This window comes from Chrysemys picta, chromosome 13, assembly GCF_011386835.1.
Source record: "Chrysemys picta bellii isolate R12L10 chromosome 13, ASM1138683v2, whole genome shotgun sequence".
NCBI classification, from domain to species: domain Eukaryota; kingdom Metazoa; phylum Chordata; order Testudines; family Emydidae; genus Chrysemys; species Chrysemys picta.
Genome location: NC_088803.1, coordinates 54,867,228 through 54,883,533, shown reverse-complemented (window position 1 = coordinate 54,883,533; position 16,306 = coordinate 54,867,228). Strand labels below are relative to the sequence as shown.

The following is a 16,306-nucleotide window of genomic DNA, read 5'->3' as shown; positions in this document are numbered from 1 at the left end:
ACGAGGTGGCCGGAAAAGGTTCCTGTGGGAGAAGGGGTTCCTGTACCGAGAATGGGCTCCCCCAGGGAAAATGGAGTCAGGGGGGATCAGGAGGCAGCTGGTGGTACCCCAGAAGTATCGCCGCCAGCTGCTGTGCCGGGCCCATGACATTCCCCTCTCAGGGCACCAGGGAACCTGGCGTACCCAGCAGAGGCTGCTACGGAGCTTTTACTGGCCTGGGGTCTTTGTTACTGTCCGACAGTACTGCGGATCCTGTGACCCCTGTCAGAGGGGGAGGAAGGCCTGGGACAAGGGGAAAACAGCTTTAGGACCCTTGCCCAGCATAAAGGATCCTTTCCAGAGGGTGGCCAAGGTTAAAAGGGCGGCTCTAAACCAAGAGAGCCCAAAGCACAGACCTCCAGACTGGAACGCTGGGAGAAGACCACAGCCCAGTTGGAACCCCAGAGGTATGGGGGTGGGAAAAGGGCACAGGCCGCATAAACCTTCCCACATGCGAACTGCGAGTGCCATCAAGCACCCCCGACCTAAGGGGGGGCGTGAAACTGGAGGGGCCTGGTGTGATTCTCACCAAGGAAGTGGAGGGATGCGGGGGCATCCATGGGAACGGGGGTAGGTTCGAACTTCCCCGGGTCACTGGCTAAAGTGACCCTGCTCAGTTCGGTCTCGAAGGGGGGAGAGATGTGACGAACTGGGACTGTTCTTGCTGGGGTGTGTGAATGCTGACAGGGGAGTGTGACTAGGATGGTCTGCATCGGGGGATGGGAGCCGGCCCAAGGGAACATACCTGAGCTTGTAACATGAGAACCCAGGAGGGGGTTGGAGGTCAGATGACTCCGGGGCCCGGGAAACTGAACAAAGGCTGTGGGAGGGGTCGCTGAAGGCAGAGTGCTGGAAGCAGGCTGGAAGGAGGCGGGAGAGATGGCTGGGAGGCAGAGATGGCTCTGACCCCCCAAGGGGGGTGGGCTGGCATGCCCTGGGACCCCAAGCTGGACCTAACTGAGGGGGGCCCTGTTGTCTGTGCCTGCAAGACCTGTCTTGGACTGTATTCCTGTCATCCAAATAAACCTTCTGCTTTACTGGCTGGCTGAGAGTCATGGTGAATCGCAGGAAGCCGGGGGTGCAGGGCCCTGAGTTCCCCAAAACTCCGTGACACAAGTGCTGTAGTGCAATCTCTTTATCGTGAAAGTGCAACTTGCAAATGTAGATTTTTTGTTACATAACTGCACTCAAAAACAAAACAATGTAAAACTTTAGAGCCTACAAGTCCACTCAGTCCTACTTCTCGTTCAGCCAATCGCTAAGACAAACAAGTTTGTTTACATTTACAGGTGATAAAGCTGCTGCTTCTTATTTACAATGTTACCTGAAAGTGAGAACAGGCGTTTGCATGGCACTTTTGTAGCTGGCGTTGCAAGGTGTTTACGTGTCAGATATGCTAAACATTCGTAGGCCCCTTCATGCTTCGGCCACCATTCCAGAGGACACGTGTTCATGCTGATGGTGCTCGTTACAAAAAATAATGCATTAATTAAATTAGTGACTGAACTCCTAGGGTGAGAATTGTAGGTCCCCTGCTCTGTTTTACCCACATTCTGCCATATATTTCATGTTATAACAGTCTTGGATGATGACCCAGCACATGTTGCTCGTTTTAAGAACACTGTCATAGCAGATTTGACAAAACGCAAAGGTACCAATGTGAGATTTCTAGAGATAGCTACCGCACTCGACCCAAGATTTAAGAATCGGAAGTGCCTTCCAAAATCTGAGAGGGATGAGGTGTGGAGCTACTTTCAAAAGTCTTAAAAGACCAACACTCCAATGCAGAAACTACAGAATCCAAACCACCAAAAAGAAAATCAACCTTCTGCTGCTGGCATCTGACTCAGATGATGAAAATGAACCCGCGTCGGTCCGCACTGCTTTGGATCGTTATCAAGCAGAACCCGTCATCAGCATGGAAGCATGTCCCCTGGAATGGTGGCTGAAGCCTGAAGGGACATATGAATCTTTAGTGCATCTGGCACATAAATACCTTGCAACGCTGGTTACAACAGTGCCATGCAAACGCCCGTTCTCACTTCCAGGTGACATTGTAAACAAGAAGAGGGCAGCATTATCTCCTGTAAATGTAAACAAACTTGTTTGTCTTAGCGATTGGCTGAACGAGAAGTAGGACTGAGTGGACTTGTAGGCTCTAAAGTTTTACAGTGTTTTATTTTTTAATGCAGTTATTTTTTGTACATAATTCTACGTTTGTAAGTTCAACTTTCACGATAAAGAGATTGCACTACAGTACTTGTATTAGGTGAATTGTAAAATACTATTTCTTTTGTTTTTTACAGTGCAAATATTTGAAATAAAAATAATAATATAAAGTGAGCACTGTACCCTTTGTATTCTGTGTTGTAATTGAAATCAATATATTTGGAAATATAGAAAACATCCAAAAATATTTCAATAAATGGTATTCGATTATTCTTTAACAGCGCGATTAATCGCAATTAATTTTTTTAGTTGCTTGACAATCCTGGTGGGAACCCATCTCTCTCTGGGCCGAGAGCCATTGTGCAGCCCCCCTACGGCCCTGACATGCCCCGGTGCTGCTATCTGTCACTCTCTGTGTCTCCCCCCCCCCCCCAGCTGGACCCTGTGGAGAAGGAGTGGCTGCAGGGGGTGGCCAGCGGGCACCTGCTCACCCTGAGTCACCTGCTCAAACAGGAGCCGTCCCTGGCCACCAGGAAGGCAAGTCTGGCCCTCATGCCTGGCCTGATCTGCTCAGCTGGGCTGGGGAAAGTGGGAGGGGCTCTGGGCCAGACCCGCTGCTCTTGGGCAGTGTGGGGGGCTGCTCTGTGTCCCGGAAAGGGGGGCTGCCCCAGCCTTAACCCGAGCTCACCCATTTTCTCTCTCTCTCTCTCTCTCTCTCTGCTCCCTTGGGACGTGCTGCAGGACTTCACCTCGGTGAGTACAGGGCCATGCCAGGCCCATGCTCCCTCCAGCCCTGACCGGGCGGCTCAGGCTGCAGCTTGGGGTGGGTCGCGCTGCCTTGCGAATCCCAGAGGGGCCTGGGGCAAAGTCAAGCTCTTGGGACCCCAAACTCCTGAGAAATCCCAGCCCCTCCTGCAGCTAATGAACCCACTGCCCCACACCTGCCTGTCCCCTCCCCGCCCTCTTGCCCACCCCCCCATCTACAGGCTCTGATTTCCTGCTCTCTCTCTCTTCCCCGTTGCTGACCTGCTGGGCTCTGGTTCCGGTGCGGCTCAGGGGGTAAGTCGGGGCAGGTGGACTTGGCTGCTCCCACAGAGGCTCGGAGCGGGGGGTGTTGGGGTTGCTGCAGGTTGGTTGAGCCCTGGTCCCTGGTGGGAGCCCCGATGCCCAGCAGGGAGCCCGGAGGGTCTGGATGGGAGCTCAGCCCAGCCCTGGGGGCAGTAGCAGAGCAGTCCAGCCAGCAGCCCGGTCTGTAGGGAGAAGGGGGCCCGAGGCCCGAAGAACAGCTCCCTCCAGGGGTTTCCAAATCCAGATGTCTGGTGGCTGAGTTTCCTGCCCCAAATGGAAGGTTTTAGCTGCCCTCCCCCTCGCTGGACCAACACCGCGCTGGCTCCGGGGGCCCCATGCGATGCTTCTAACATGTCTCCTTCTCTCCCCCGTCCCTGTTGCCCATCCCTGCTGGCGCCGTCTCCCGTCTCCGCTGCCCGTCCCTGTCGCCCGTCCCTGCTGGTGCCGGCGCCCATCTCCGCTGCCCGTTCCCGCTGCCCGTCCCTGCTGGTGCCGGCGCCCATCTCCGCTGCCCGTTCCCGCTGCCCGTCCCTGCTGGCGCCGGCGCCCATCTCGGCCGGGAGCAGTTTGTAAGTATGACCCTTCTGGGACCCCAGGATCAGCCTCGCCCCCTCCCTGCTGCATTCCAGGGCCGGGCTCCCTGGCTCCTCGCCAGTGAGCTGAGCGCTGGCAGATGGGGCGCAGGGCAGGGGCCCCAGCGGGGCTCTAGGGCAGAGTGGGCAGATAGACTCAGCTCAGGGCTGGGAGTCAGGACTCCTGGGTTCTGTTTCTGAACGTAGTGACCCCCCCACCCCGGGACAGCGCCCCCTTCAGCCCCACGGGAGGGTGCCATGGAGCCGGCCAGGGGAGAGGTGCCGGTGTCTGTGTTCTGCCCACGTTCCCCACTGGAGGTGCGATGCAGGTAGATTTTTTGCCCAGGATGAGTGGAGCTGGGGGGTGGGGCAGAGGTGGTTCGGCCTGAGCCCAGCATGATGGGGAGCAGGGTGAGTGAAGGTGGGCTGGGGGGGCCAGCAGGGGGTCTGAGCCCACATGGGGGGAGAAGGGTTCTCTCAGGGGATGGGCAAGGGTGGGGGGCAGCAGGGGGTCTGAGCCCAGCATGGGGGGAGAAGGGCTCTCTCGGGGGATGGGCAAGGGTGGGGGGCAGCAGGGGGTCTGAGCCCAGCATGGGGGGAGAAGGGCTCTCTCGGGGGATGGGCGAGGCTGGGGGGCAGCAGGGGGTCTGAGCCCAGCATGGGGGGGGAAGGGCTCTCTCAGGGGATGGGTGAGGCTGGAGGGCAGCAGGGGGTCTGAGCCCAGCATGGGGGGGGAAGGGCTCTCTCAGGGGATGGGCGAGGCTGGGGGGCAGCAGGGGGTCTGAGCCCACATGGGGGGGGGGAAGGGCTCTCTCAGGGGATGGGCGAGGCTGGGGGGCAGCAGGGGGTCTGAGCCCAGCATGGTGGGGGAAGGGCTCTCTCAGGGGATGGGCGAGGCTGGGGGGCAGCAGGGGGTCTGAGCCCAGCATGGGGGGGAAGGGCTCTCTCAGGGGATGGGCGAGGCTGGGGGGCAGCAAGGGGTCTGAGTCCAGCATGGGGAGGGGGAGGGCTCTCTCAGGGGATGGGCGAGGCTGGGGGGCAGCAGGGGGTCTGAGCCCAGCATGGGGGGGGAAGGGCTCTCTCAGGGGATGGGCGAGGCTGGGGGGCAGCAGGGGGTCTGAGACCACATGGCGGGAGAAGGGCTCTCTCAGGGGATGGGCGAGGCTGGGGGGCAGCAAGGGGTCTGAGCCCAGCATGGGGAGGGGGAGGGCTCTCTCAGGGGATGGGCGAGGCTGGGGGGCAGCAGGGGGTCTGAGCCCAGCATGGTGGGGGAAGGGCTCTCTCAGGGGATGGGCGAGGCTGGGGGGCAGCAGGGGGTCTGAGCCCAGCCCTGCCTCTCCGCGCAGACAGCGCTGCACTGGGCGGCCAAGCACGGCAAGGAGGACTTGGTCTCGCTGCTGGTGGCTGCAGGAGCCGATGTGAACACGCGCTCGGTGAGTTCCCGGCGGGCATGGGGAGGCGGGCGGGCGGGGGGTTCGGGGCCCTGTCCAGCCCCAGGCAGCAGGTCCCAGCAGGGGCTCTGCCAGCCCCAGGCCCATGGCCTCCTACCTCCCTGAGTGGGGCCCGGAGGGTGGGGTCCCTGGCCTGGGGAGCTGAGTGCCAAGTGGGGCAGAGCCCGGAGGGGGCTGTGAGCAGCGGGGGGGCGGTGATCCATATGTGCCTGGCTCTAACGGGTTCTCCTCTCCCCCTCCCCACGCTGCTCCCCATGCTCGGACCCAGCACGTGAGTACCTGCTGTCTTCCTGCCCAGCTGCTGTGCGGGCAGGAGGAGCCGGGGGCATGGGGGCTGCCGGGGGCTTGCCAGGACACCAGGCGGAGGGGGCTGTGCTGGGCGAGGGCCTGAGCTCCGGAGGGATGGGGCATGTCGGAGGAGGGGTGGCGGCCAGAGCCCCACTGGAGCCTGCACTGCGCTGGCAGCGGGGCACTGCATTGGCAGCGTGGCACTGCATGTGCAGGGCATGAAGGGTTAACTGGAAGTGGGTCCTGGAGCTCTGCACTAACCCTGTGCTCTCTCCCCCCCCCCCGAGCAGGGCGTGAGTATGCAGGTGCCCAGGGACGGACAGATGGACGGACCTCGCAGCAGGCTCCTCAGGACAAATTAGGCAGTGGGCACTGGTGCCCGGGGGCGGGTGATTGTTGCTGGAGCAGGACTGGATGCTGGGGGGTCTCACTGGGAAGGGTGGGGGTGGGGAGATCATTGGGGGCTGTGCTGTGGAAGGGGGCATTTTTCAGGGCCGGGGGGCCGCTCTGAGGGGGTGATGCCCACGTCCCCCGGGTGGGGAGTCTCCTGGGCAGCCCCATTTCCTTCCTCCAGGGCTTGGCCGGGGGTCTGATGCCACCGGTCCCTCGTGTCCTGATGCCTCCATGTCCCCCCAGGGCTACACCCCACTACACATTGCTGCTCTGCACGGACACCGCCAGGTCATGGACCTGCTCGTCCGCAGCTACGGTGAGCAGCCCCTGCCCCAGGGACCTGCCCCCCGGCCTGGTCCTTCTCGTGGGAAGGGGGGTGGGCGGGGCTGAAGCCAAGGGTCCCCCCCGCTGGGTGACCCGTGTTGGGGAGGGGGTCACGGACCAGGACTTGGAGCCCTCTTGGTGCATTCTCCATCCTGGGGCCAGGCCGCCGGGGGGGCAGTGCCCGGCAAGGGGGGTTGAACCGTGTGTCCCGGCAGGTGCCAAGCAGAACGTGCGGGATCACAGTGGGCACCTGGCCAGACACTACCTGGGAGCAGAGAAGCCGCTGGACAGTGCCGCCACGCTGCCCCGTGAGAAATGCCCCTTGTCTGTCTGTCTGTCTGTCCCCCCTTCCTGCAGGTCCATGGAGGGGGGCCGCAAGCAGCGTGTGCATGGGGGGTGGGGCACCCAAGCGAGGGCGGGGCTTAGCCTGGCTGCCTGGGGGGAGGGGCCGTGCAAAGGGCTGGGCACTCCCTGCTCGGTGCCACCATGTGCACCCGTTGAGCTCAGCTGTGCCCCAGGGCAGGAGACAGGACAGGGGCTGCCAGGGTGTGTGTGCGGAGGGGGCTGGGGGTTGTAGCCCTGCTGGGAGGGGGCCGTATCTCCTGCCCTGACCCTGCCCTCTCTCCCCCAGAGCTGCCAGCAGTGCGCGGCAGGAACAGGGCGCTGGCCTGTCTGCTCTTGCCCAAGGGCAGCGGCCAGGCCCGGAAGCGCTGGGGCTCTGCCGAGGACCTGACGGAGGAGGAGGAGCGGGGGCAGGCACAGCACCTCGCCGTGCCAACCTCGTACCGCGCCGTGCGCAAGTTCTCCCGGTAGTGGGGCCTGCTCTCGGCCCCTGCCAGCCCGGCCCTAGTGCCACCCGCTGCCAGGGGCTCAGGCTGCCCCGAGGGCAGTGGATGGGCCCTGCTAGCGTCTGCCCGGCTGGAGCAGGGGCAAGAGGCGCCGTGTTTCCCAATGTTCATATTAACACAGCACACACACACCCCCGGCTGCCCCTCGGTCCTGACCCACAGCCCCTGCTGTCCCGCCCTGGTGATTCCCATCTCCACCGACATGGCGCTCGCTCGGTTACTGCCGGGTCTGCCAGCGCCAGGCGCCTCGCCCAGCCCGGGAGCACCACGCCCCTGCAGCTCTGCTGTTTTCTAATGGATCCTGACGCTGAAATAAATCACTACGTGCAGCTGTGGGTCCACGTCTGTGTCAGCCCCGGCCTGGGGGGCAGAGTCCGGAAGGGCCCTCGGGGTCAGGGGCCCCTCCCACCGGGGACTGAGTGAACGGCGGGGCTGAGGGCAGCGGGATTCCTGCGACCAGAGCCTTCGGGGGCAGGGCGGGTGGCCCCAGGGTGCGATGCTGACGTGCACACGCCCATACCCACCACCTCGCCCTGCTGCTGGGGTCTCCCCTGGCACCGCCGAGCAGCTGCTGCTGTTTGGAATCTGTTTCCCAGGCCCCCCTGCCCCTGCCCTCCCCTCCAGGGCTCGTCTGCCACCTCCCTGCAGCCCAGCTGGGGCTAAGCCCAGCTCAGCTGCACCCCCCTGCCTGGGGAGGTTCTGCCCAGGGCTCAGTGATGGGTCCTTTCACCTGGGCCCCTCTCACTGCTCGCAGCTGGGCTCAGCGCAGCCAAGTAGCCCAGGGCGCTGCCCTGAGGATCCCCAGAGCTATGGCTGCACCTGGGGTGGGGGGGCCAGGCAGCAAGGTGGGTTCTCTCCCCTGTCCCCACAGCAGCCCTGGCTTCAGCCCCCGCCCCCACACTGGGCAGGGCCCAGGCAACTGCCGGGCGTCCCTTCCTGGGGGGGCCTGCTGGGCGGTAGGTCGCAGGCGGCCTGACTTCTTTCACCGCAGGCCCCCCCTGGAGCACCAGTGCCAATACCAACGGCTCCTCCAGCCTCGCCCCAGCCCTGGGCTGAGGCATGTGCCACCCCAGCGCTGCCTCCCCAGGCCCACCACTGCTGCCCTCTGGTCACCCCCGTGGGCCATGAGGCCAAGCCCATCCCCCCCTCCAGCCCAATGGGGGCTGGGCTGGGGACGGTTATGCCCCATGTCTTGGTGCAGCAGAACCCCACTGTGCCAGCCGGGCACTATCGCCATACGCACGGGGCTCCTCCGGCCTGGTGCCACGTGTCACCCCCGGGATGGCCGGCACGGGAGCGCGGTCGTGGCATGACCATGGCATGTTGGACTTGCAGGGAACCAGCCGTGCTGGGGGATTTACCACCCAGACAGTCTGTGCGGGCACTTTAACAGGAGCTGGCACCAGACTGCTAGTCCTTGCTAAGCAGCTGTCAATCACCCTGCTGGCCCCACACGGACCCTCCCCGCCCCCAGCCCCCTATAAAGCTCCGTGCTCTGGGCTCCTTCCCACTGGTCCCAGCAGCATGGCGGCAGCACAGCTGGTGTGGGGGGAGGCTCAGGGTGGCAACAAGCCGGGGGGCCCCAGAGGAGCGTGGGGGGCCCCAGGGCTGCCGCCTCCCCCTCACCACGCTGTCCTGCAGCTGCCCTGCGCCTACCCGGCACCACAGGACACCGACCTGCTGCCACCGCACCTGAGTCTCCTGGCACAGCCAGTAAGTGACAGGCCGCCAGGCCTGGGGTGTTGGGGAGGGGCAGGGGGCTGTCGCCGCCCCTCAGGGGGTGCCCTGCACGTGGCCCCCACCCCAGTGGGAAAAGCGGGGGGCGGGCAGTTCGCTGCACCCATTGTGGCAGGGAGGAGGGCAGGGGCCGAGCACCCACTGGCAAAGCGTCTGCCACCCTGAGCTCAAACGGGAGAGGAGGCTAATGGGTGGCTCAGGGGCAGGGAACCAGGATTTCTGGGGGTCTAGCCCTGGCACTGGGGGGGGGACATTGCAGGCGAGTGGTTACAGCCGGGCATCACTGCTCACTCTGCTACTCACGCCTTGGTCCCCTGCAGCCAGCTGTACACACGCTGCCCCAGAGACTGGGACTTGCCTGCCTCCCTTCCCTGTGGGGTAGCAGCTCTCCCTGTTGTGGGGTGGGTAGCTGGCTGTAGGGGCCCGCTGAGCCCCCCCCCCCACCAAACAATAGTTCCCAGGAGCTGTGGTCGTGCCCTCCCCATTGGCTCCGGTGGAGGCCACAGCGCTAGCCTCAGGAGCAGGGGTGGGTGCTGGGAGCCCCCTCCAGCAAACCCTAGGGGGCTGCCTGTGGCTTTCAGTACTCTGGAGTGGGGGGCAGAGCTGGGCCTGCCCCACAGACTGTCTGTCCCCAGGATCAGCTCTGATCTGGCAGGGCTGGGATGATCCCATGTTGTTTCCCCCCACACACACACTGCTGGAGCAGGCCCAGCAGAGCAGTGGGCTAGCCTGGGGGTGTATCCATAGAGCCCAGCCTGCCCCCCGGACAGAGCCTAGAGGGCAGGGGGGCCGCTGAGGGGCACTTCCCCGTGTGCTCAGCACAAGAGCGGAGAGGAACTGGGAGCCCCGGCAGGATATGGGGGAAGGACACTAGATTGCCCGGAGCAAAAGCCCCGCTCTCCCCTCGGGGAGCAGATACCAACAAATGTGCCAGTCCCGTGTGACTGAACCCTGGGGCAGGGCTGGGAGCTCATGGCTTGGGCAATCCACCAGCAAGCCCCTTCCCTGCCCATGCCTCGGCAGGGCCCTGCAGCCACCTCTGCACCGAGGGCTTCACCGCCCTGTCCTGTGCCTTCCAGGTGACGGCTGCTTACAACCTCCAGCCCCTGCTCCTGCCTGGCCCCGTGCTGTGCGCCCCCTGCTTCGGCCAGGGCCTGCCCGCAGAGCTGTCCCGAGCCAGGGCGGCCACCTCCCGGGAGAGCACCAGCGCCCTGAAGGCCTGGCTGGGCCAGCACTTGAGGAACCCCTACCCCAGCAAGGGCGAGAAGGTCATGCTGGCCATCATCAGCAAGATGAGCCTCCCCCAGGTCTCCACGTGGTTCGCCAACGCCCGCCGGCGTCTCAGGAAGGAGAAGCGTCTGCGTTGGGCCCCCCGCAGCAAGTGGGACAGAGATGCCAGCGAGGGCGAGGCGGAGTGCGAGCAACAGCAGGGCGAGGGGCCGGGTGGCAGCCCCAAGGGGGTCAGCCCTGGCCCCTGGCTGGAGTCAGAGCACCAGCGGCCAAGCCCCAAGCCCAACGCTGCTGGGCTGACACCGGAGACGCAGCCCCAGCAGCCCAAGCGCTGGTGTCTGGCTGAGACCGCGACGTGCCCCCGGCAGGAGCAGAGCTGCCGCCTGCGGCTGGAGGTGGCACCGCCCGGCTGGGGCCTTGGGGCGCCAGGGGGAGCCACGTACGTCCTACACCCACAGCTCAGCCTGGCCCTTCCCTGGCACACCGAGAGCCACCGGACGCCCCCACTGTGACGGCAGGGCCCAGGCAGCAACCGGCCTGGGACTCACAGCGGGGGGCGGGGGGCTCTGCCCACGGGGACCCAGGCTGTGGACAGGCCCTCCCAGGTGTTCAGTGGTGCAAGAGGCGGGGGGGCTGTAGAGTTGGGGGATGCTCTAGGGTAAAGAGTGAGTCTGTGGGGCAACAAGGGCCTGGGGGCTGGTTCCTTGCGTGGCTCCCAGAAGCCAATAAAATATGTCGGGGGAGGGGGAGCCAGGAGGGGGCTGGAGGTTGGGGAGGGAGAGGCCAGGGGGCTAGAGCCTGCAGCTCAGGGGATGGTGGGGGAGGCCAGGCGGAGTGGGTTTGAATGGGGCCCAGGCCCCAGCCCGGGCGAGGTCGCTCCCATTGGGCTGTTGCCAGGGTTCTCACCAGCCCCACAGGATGGCAAGCGACAGGGCCAAGGGGGGCAGTGGGGCCAGCCCCACGTGCTCAGGCCAGAAGTCTGCACTTCAGTCACACTGTCCCCAACCTGGTGCCCCCACAGCGCTCCCCTCGGGGGGCTCAAAGCCTAGCTGGGGGCCCGGGGCGGTGCCCACACAGCCGGGGCACTTGGGCTTTGCCGTGTTCTGTCTAATAAAGCTGAATAAGCAACTCGACATCACCAGCCTCTTCCTGCGTGTGTGGTACCAGCCAGCAGGCTCCATCAGCCCCCCACCCCGACCTAGGGACCCTACTGCCAAGAGCTGGGGGGACGACCCCCATCCGTGGCGGCAGGAGGGCTGCAGCCCCTAGTGACTTGGCCTCCACTCCACTCACAGCTCAGCTGGGGGCCTGGAGCCCCCCCCCAGGGGCTGCGACAGTTTGTAGCGTGGAGTGCTGCCACCACTGAACAAAATTGTAAACCCTGGGTGTGATGGCCCCACGTCCAGCCAGGGGGGTGCAGCACCCCCAGTTCCCACACCGCTGCCCCCCCCCCCACCGGCCTATGGGGCTCAAACATCCATGGGGCAGGAAAAGCCTATGGAACAGCCAGTCACAAGAGGCCTCCCAGCACCCAGGTGTCTTGGGCAATGGCTCCCCCCAGGGGCCTTGGGGGTTACTCCATGGGGCGGGCTGGGGGCCGGCGTTGAGAGCTAGCAGGGGGTCGTTGCAGTTTCTCTGGCAGCGGAGAGCGCTGCCCCAGGGAGCTGACCGGGGACCCCACAGGCCAGAGGCAGCGCCGGGGCCGCCCCATTCCGCGCTGACGCTGTCTGAGTTTTGGTCAGGTCTCCCCATGAGCTCCTGCCCCCAAAGTCAGGGGCTCCCCCTCCCAGAAACAGCTGCCTGCCACATGCAGCAACAGAACTGTTCCACCACGCTCCCCTCTGCAGGCCCAGCCAGCCCCACTCCCCACAGACATCCCCATGGGCAACCCCCAGCCAGCGGAGCGTCCTGGGGGCACTGAGAGCCAGGCAGCAGATGGGGTGAGGGACCTGGAGAGGCTGGGGCAGGTTTCAGGCTTGTGTGGCTTCAGTTCTCACTGGTGGCAAAGGGCATCTTAGCCGCAGGAGCAGCACGAGCTGGGGGGTGGAGCATGGAGACCCCCCTCCCTCCCCCTCGCTGATGGCTGAGGGTTCCTGGCACACGGGGCTGATCCTGGGCTGCAGGGTGGGAAGGACAGGCATCCTACTGTGGGCAAATGCTTTGCACAGCCCTCCCTGTGACAGCCAGCACGAGTGCCAACATGGCCATGAGCCGGGCTCTCCGGGGCCCGGTTCTCCGGGGCTGAGTTCTCCGGCGCCGGTTCTCCAGAGCTGAGCTCTCTGCATCTGAGTTCTCCGGCGCCCGGTTCTCCGGAGCTGAGCTCTCTGCATCTGAGTTCTCCGGCGCCGGTTCTCCGGGGCCCAGTTCTCCGGGGCTGAGTTCTCCGGCGCCCGGTTCTCCGGAGCTGAGCTCTCTGGGTCTGAGTTCTCCGGCGCCCGGTTCTCCGGAGCTGAGCTCTCCGGGGCTGAGTTCTCCGGCGCCCGGTTCTCCGGAGCTGAGCTCTCTGGGTCTGAGTTCTCCAGCACCCGGTTCTCCGGGGCCGGGCTCCACAGCTCCATGGCCGTGTGTGGCTCACCGGGGATATAAATCCTCCTGCTACTGCAGCGAACCGTCCATTACAGCCGTGGTGGGGTCTAGATTATAGCCCGGCTGCGGACCGTGGAGACCACGCAGCTGCTGGGGAGTCCCAAAGCCAGCAGGGCAGGACGCAGCCTCACCTCTGTAGAAGGGTCTGGCCGGCCAACAGCCCCAGTAACACGCAGGGCAGACACGGCTAGCAACAAGCCTGTGGTTTGCACCGGAAGACGCTCCAAGACAAAGAGTGAAAATAATGATCACATGGGCTGGGGGCTTCCTCCTCCATCCCCCCCATGCTCCAGCAGCCGGGTCAGCGAGCTCAGGGGCACAGCAGGAGAGAGCAGAAGAGGGTGAATCTGAGGGCGGGCGGGCAGGGCAGGCCCTGCCTCCCACAGACAGTCCCCAGCCCCCCAGATGAGGAATAGCACCGACACCAAGGGGAGCTGTAATGCTGGTTTTTAATGTCCCTAAGAACTAGGAAACAAAAATCAAAAATAGACTTTCCTTTGCTTTCTTTGATAAAAGTAATAAAACGGTTAGCGGGGTTAAATTAATCCTTAAAAAACAAAACCCAAGGAGGTTAAATAAAGCCCAGAGGGCTCTGGGTAAAAACCACAACGACTACAAAACAGCTGCAAAGACGTTTTTACACACAACAAGAAATTCCTTTTCTCTGCTTTTCTTGTATATGGTAAACAGCTTCGGCAAACACGGAACTCGCACATGTGGAAAGGAAACATGGACGCTACGGAAACAAACCCTGCAGGGAGCCTGGTCGCCACGGACAGAACTATTGACCCTGTGAACACGGAGCTGGGTTCTGTGCCCAGCCAGCAGGAAGAGCCTCTGGCCCCTGCCGGCTTTTCTCTTGGAAACGACAGGCTTCAGCCAGCTGCCAGGGACCTGCTAGGCCACAGCTCTGTCTGTCAGTCCGTCCGTCCTTCCTTCATCCGTCCCAGCTCCAGCTGCCTCTTCCTCAGAGCTTTAGTGTTTGAAGGGGCTACAGACTCTTCCTATGACTGCGACGTTTGGCTTCTTTGCCCCTCGTCTAGGGCAGCAGCCGATCTTCTTCCCACGGGGCATAAGGCGAGGGAATCTCCCTCCACTCGGGTGAGGAAAGTGGCCTTGCAGGTTTACAGAGGAAAGCAAGCAGTGTGGAGCTGCCTGAAGAGAGTCCCCCAGGCCTGGCACTACACAGCCAGCAGTCTCTCCACCTGCCACATCAAACCTCCCCTCCTCTGGAGCACTGTTCCCTTCGCCCCCTGCTGTCTGTCCCCACACACTGCTCTCTGCAGATTAATTGGCATTGGTCTCCCGGCTGGTGCTTTGCTCTCCGCCCGTCTCCCGATCTTTCTCTGCTGTCGAGGAAGAGGTGGAGGAGGAAGAGGAGGTGGAGGAGGAACCCGTGGAACTGAGGGTCCGTCCCGAGTGCTTATAGGCTGTGACGAGCTCCTGCAGCCGCTCTGGCGTGGGCTCCCACTTGGTGAAGCCTGCGTTGTTTTGTAGGAAGATGATAGCAGTGTTGTGCACGGCTTTGTAGTACATCTCCTCTCTGCAAGGGAAGACGACAGGTGCTCAGTACTCGCTTCGTGTCCAACCAGTCGCTCAGCTGCACCTGGACCCTCCCACCCTGCCATCTCCCGTCTCCCTGCAGTAACTGTGGGGGCTGGCAAGCCCTGAGAGGGGATGCTCTCGGCCAGCCCCAGGCACAGGGCACAGCCTCGGGGAGGTCCAGGCAGTGCAGGGCCAGGGCCTGGTGCCTGCAGGACACAGGGGAGCAGCAGGCTCAGGTGGAGGGGAACTCGAAGATCTCACGGCACAGACACTGGCAGAAGCTGTAAAAGACACAGAGAAGGAGGGTGGAGGGCACCAGGCTGACCAGCACGATGCCCAGGTTGTGGCGCTCAATGAGCAGGAGGTAGATGCCGAAGGGCAGGGAGCTGAAGTAGATGAGGCAAAGCATCCAGAGGATGAAGTGGGGTATGGCATGCCAGGTGCAAGAGCGGCATTTCTGGATGGGGCCGCGGCAGGGCAGCGAGTCCAGGCTGGTGGGGCGGTACAGGCGTATCATGTCCAGCATGCCCAGGCCTTCGGGGGGCGCCACGTCCTCTGGCACCTCCAGGATGGTGATGACCAGGCAGTCAGAGGAGCTGCGGGAGGGCTCCAGGACGCTGGGGCACAGGATGACCTCAGGGGAGGGCAGAGTGCCTCGCTTCTGTGCCCGCTCGTGGTATGTCAGCACTGCCAGCACCTTGCTGTCATCCTGGAGCAGCTGCACGTCCTCCTCGGGGACCTGGGTCTCCTGCCGGCAGAAAGGGCAGCTGAGCAGGCGGGGCGAGGACTCCCCCATGGCCACCATCTTGCGCAGGCACTTGGCGCAGACCCGGTGGCAGCAGCTGAGGAGCTTGGGCTTGCGGGCCCGTGCGTCGTAGCGATTGTAGCAGATCTTGCACTCCAGCTCGTGCGCCGTGAACACCAGCGGCTGGCAGCTCTCCAGCTTGCCATCCTTGTGGCTCATGGTCTCCCTTCCGGAAGCCGCTCGGAGCTCCTGGAGAGAAGGTCCTAGAGCCCAGCCTGGGGAGAGGGACGGGGAGACCTCCATGAGTAAAGGGTTTGTAAGCAGAGTCCCAAGTGCCCTGCCCCTCCCTCGGGGCCTCCAGCAAAGCCACCCCAGGCTAGAAAGGGTGAGGGGCCTCGTTCGGGGCAGCAATTCAGGGGGCTGTGCAGTGCAGGGAGCCAAGGAGAGCCCTTCGCTCGGACCCTGCCCTATCCCGCCTGGGCTGGCGTGCGGCCCCGGCCTCCTGGCAGGTGTGCACATCACAGGACGTCATCAGAGCTGGCACCTGCTGCCCCTGCACCGAGCCGTGGCAGCTGCCTGGGCAGAGGCTCTGAGCTCCCTCCCTGGGGCGGCAGCGACCAGCCCCCCGGCTCAGCCAGGGGCCTAGAAGGTTTGTGCAGGGCCCAGCCGCTGTGCGACCCAGGCTGGGACACTGCAGCGCCTGCGTGTGCCCGGCACGGCTGGGGCATGGCGCGGCGAGGGCTGCCCAGCTCCCCGGGCACCGGCCGGTTTCGAGAACCTGGGGCTGCCGCCTCTCAGGTAGAAGCAGGAGCCCGCGCCAAAGGCCAGGCCTGGCAGCGCCGGGCACCCGGGGCCCCGTGGGGAGCGAGGCAGAGGCCTGAGACCCCCGTCTGCGCCCCTCCCGCCGGACGCGGCGCTGGAGCCGGGCAGGGCGTGCCGGAGCGGCCCGGGGCAGGGCGGGGGAGCCCGGCCCCCTCCTCCCGCGGCCGGCGGGTCCCCCCGCGGGCCAGGGCCGCTCACCTGCTCGCCGGGAGCCCGGGCTGCGGCGGGGCCGTGTGCGCGCCCCGTGGCGCCGGCCGAGCCCTGCCCGGCCCCGCGCGCAGCCGGCCCCCGACGCACGGAGGCTGCGAGCATCCGCCCCGGCGTTGGCATGGCAGCGAGGAGCGGAGGGGCTGGGGGGACCGGCCCGGCCCGGCTCAGCCCCTGGGGAAGGGAAGGGGCCGCCCCGCCACCCGCCGCTGCTCCAGCCCTGCCCCCTCGCCAGGACGCAGACGGGCTGTTGGGCGGGGGAAGGGAGACGAGCGCGCGTGG

General features: G+C 64.3%; 3 protein-coding genes across 3 annotated transcripts; 2 read left to right on the top strand and 1 right to left on the bottom strand.

Annotated features, from left to right (window-relative positions):
- Positions 1–4,244: 4,244 nt before the first annotated feature.
- Positions 4,245–7,479, top strand: LOC135972158 (ankyrin repeat domain-containing protein SOWAHC-like). Its single transcript, XM_065565242.1, has 5 exons — positions 4,245–4,259; positions 5,195–5,281; positions 6,224–6,296; positions 6,520–6,612; positions 6,936–7,479. The coding sequence occupies exons 1-5, from the start codon at positions 4,245–4,247 to the stop codon at positions 7,115–7,117; spliced, it is 450 nt and encodes a 149-aa protein (XP_065421314.1). The 3' UTR covers positions 7,118–7,479.
- A 2,354-nt stretch (positions 7,480–9,833) lies between these two features.
- Positions 9,834–14,088, top strand: LOC112060131 (iroquois-class homeodomain protein IRX-3-like; the record flags this gene model as incomplete). Its single annotated transcript, XM_065565241.1, has 1 exon — positions 9,834–14,088. A coding segment is annotated over one exon (798 nt), but the record flags the coding sequence as incomplete, so codon positions are not given.
- Positions 13,138–16,306, bottom strand: LOC101937577 (E3 ubiquitin-protein ligase RNF182-like). The gene is made up of 2 exons (XM_005304837.4): positions 16,016–16,306; positions 13,138–15,270 (listed from the first exon to the last, which is right to left on the bottom strand). Exon 2 carries the CDS (start codon positions 15,212–15,214, stop codon positions 14,483–14,485), a length of 732 nt encoding a protein of 243 aa, XP_005304894.1. The 5' UTR covers positions 15,215–15,270; positions 16,016–16,306; the 3' UTR covers positions 13,138–14,482.

What these genes read in the sequence shown, in the direction of transcription:
- LOC101937577 (XM_005304837.4), bottom strand. Translation starts at nt 15,214, where the DNA reads ATGAGCCACAAGGATGGCAAGCTGGAGAGCTGCCAGCCGCTGGTGTTC.
- LOC135972158 (XM_065565242.1), top strand. An exon ending in CCGATGTGAACACGCGCTCG is followed by an intron (nt 5,282 to 6,223) that starts GTGAGTTCCCGG and finishes ATGTCCCCCCAG; the next exon opens with GGCTACACCCCACTACACAT. An exon ending in CAGTGCCGCCACGCTGCCCC is followed by an intron (nt 6,613 to 6,935) that starts GTGAGAAATGCC and finishes TCTCTCCCCCAG; the next exon opens with AGCTGCCAGCAGTGCGCGGC.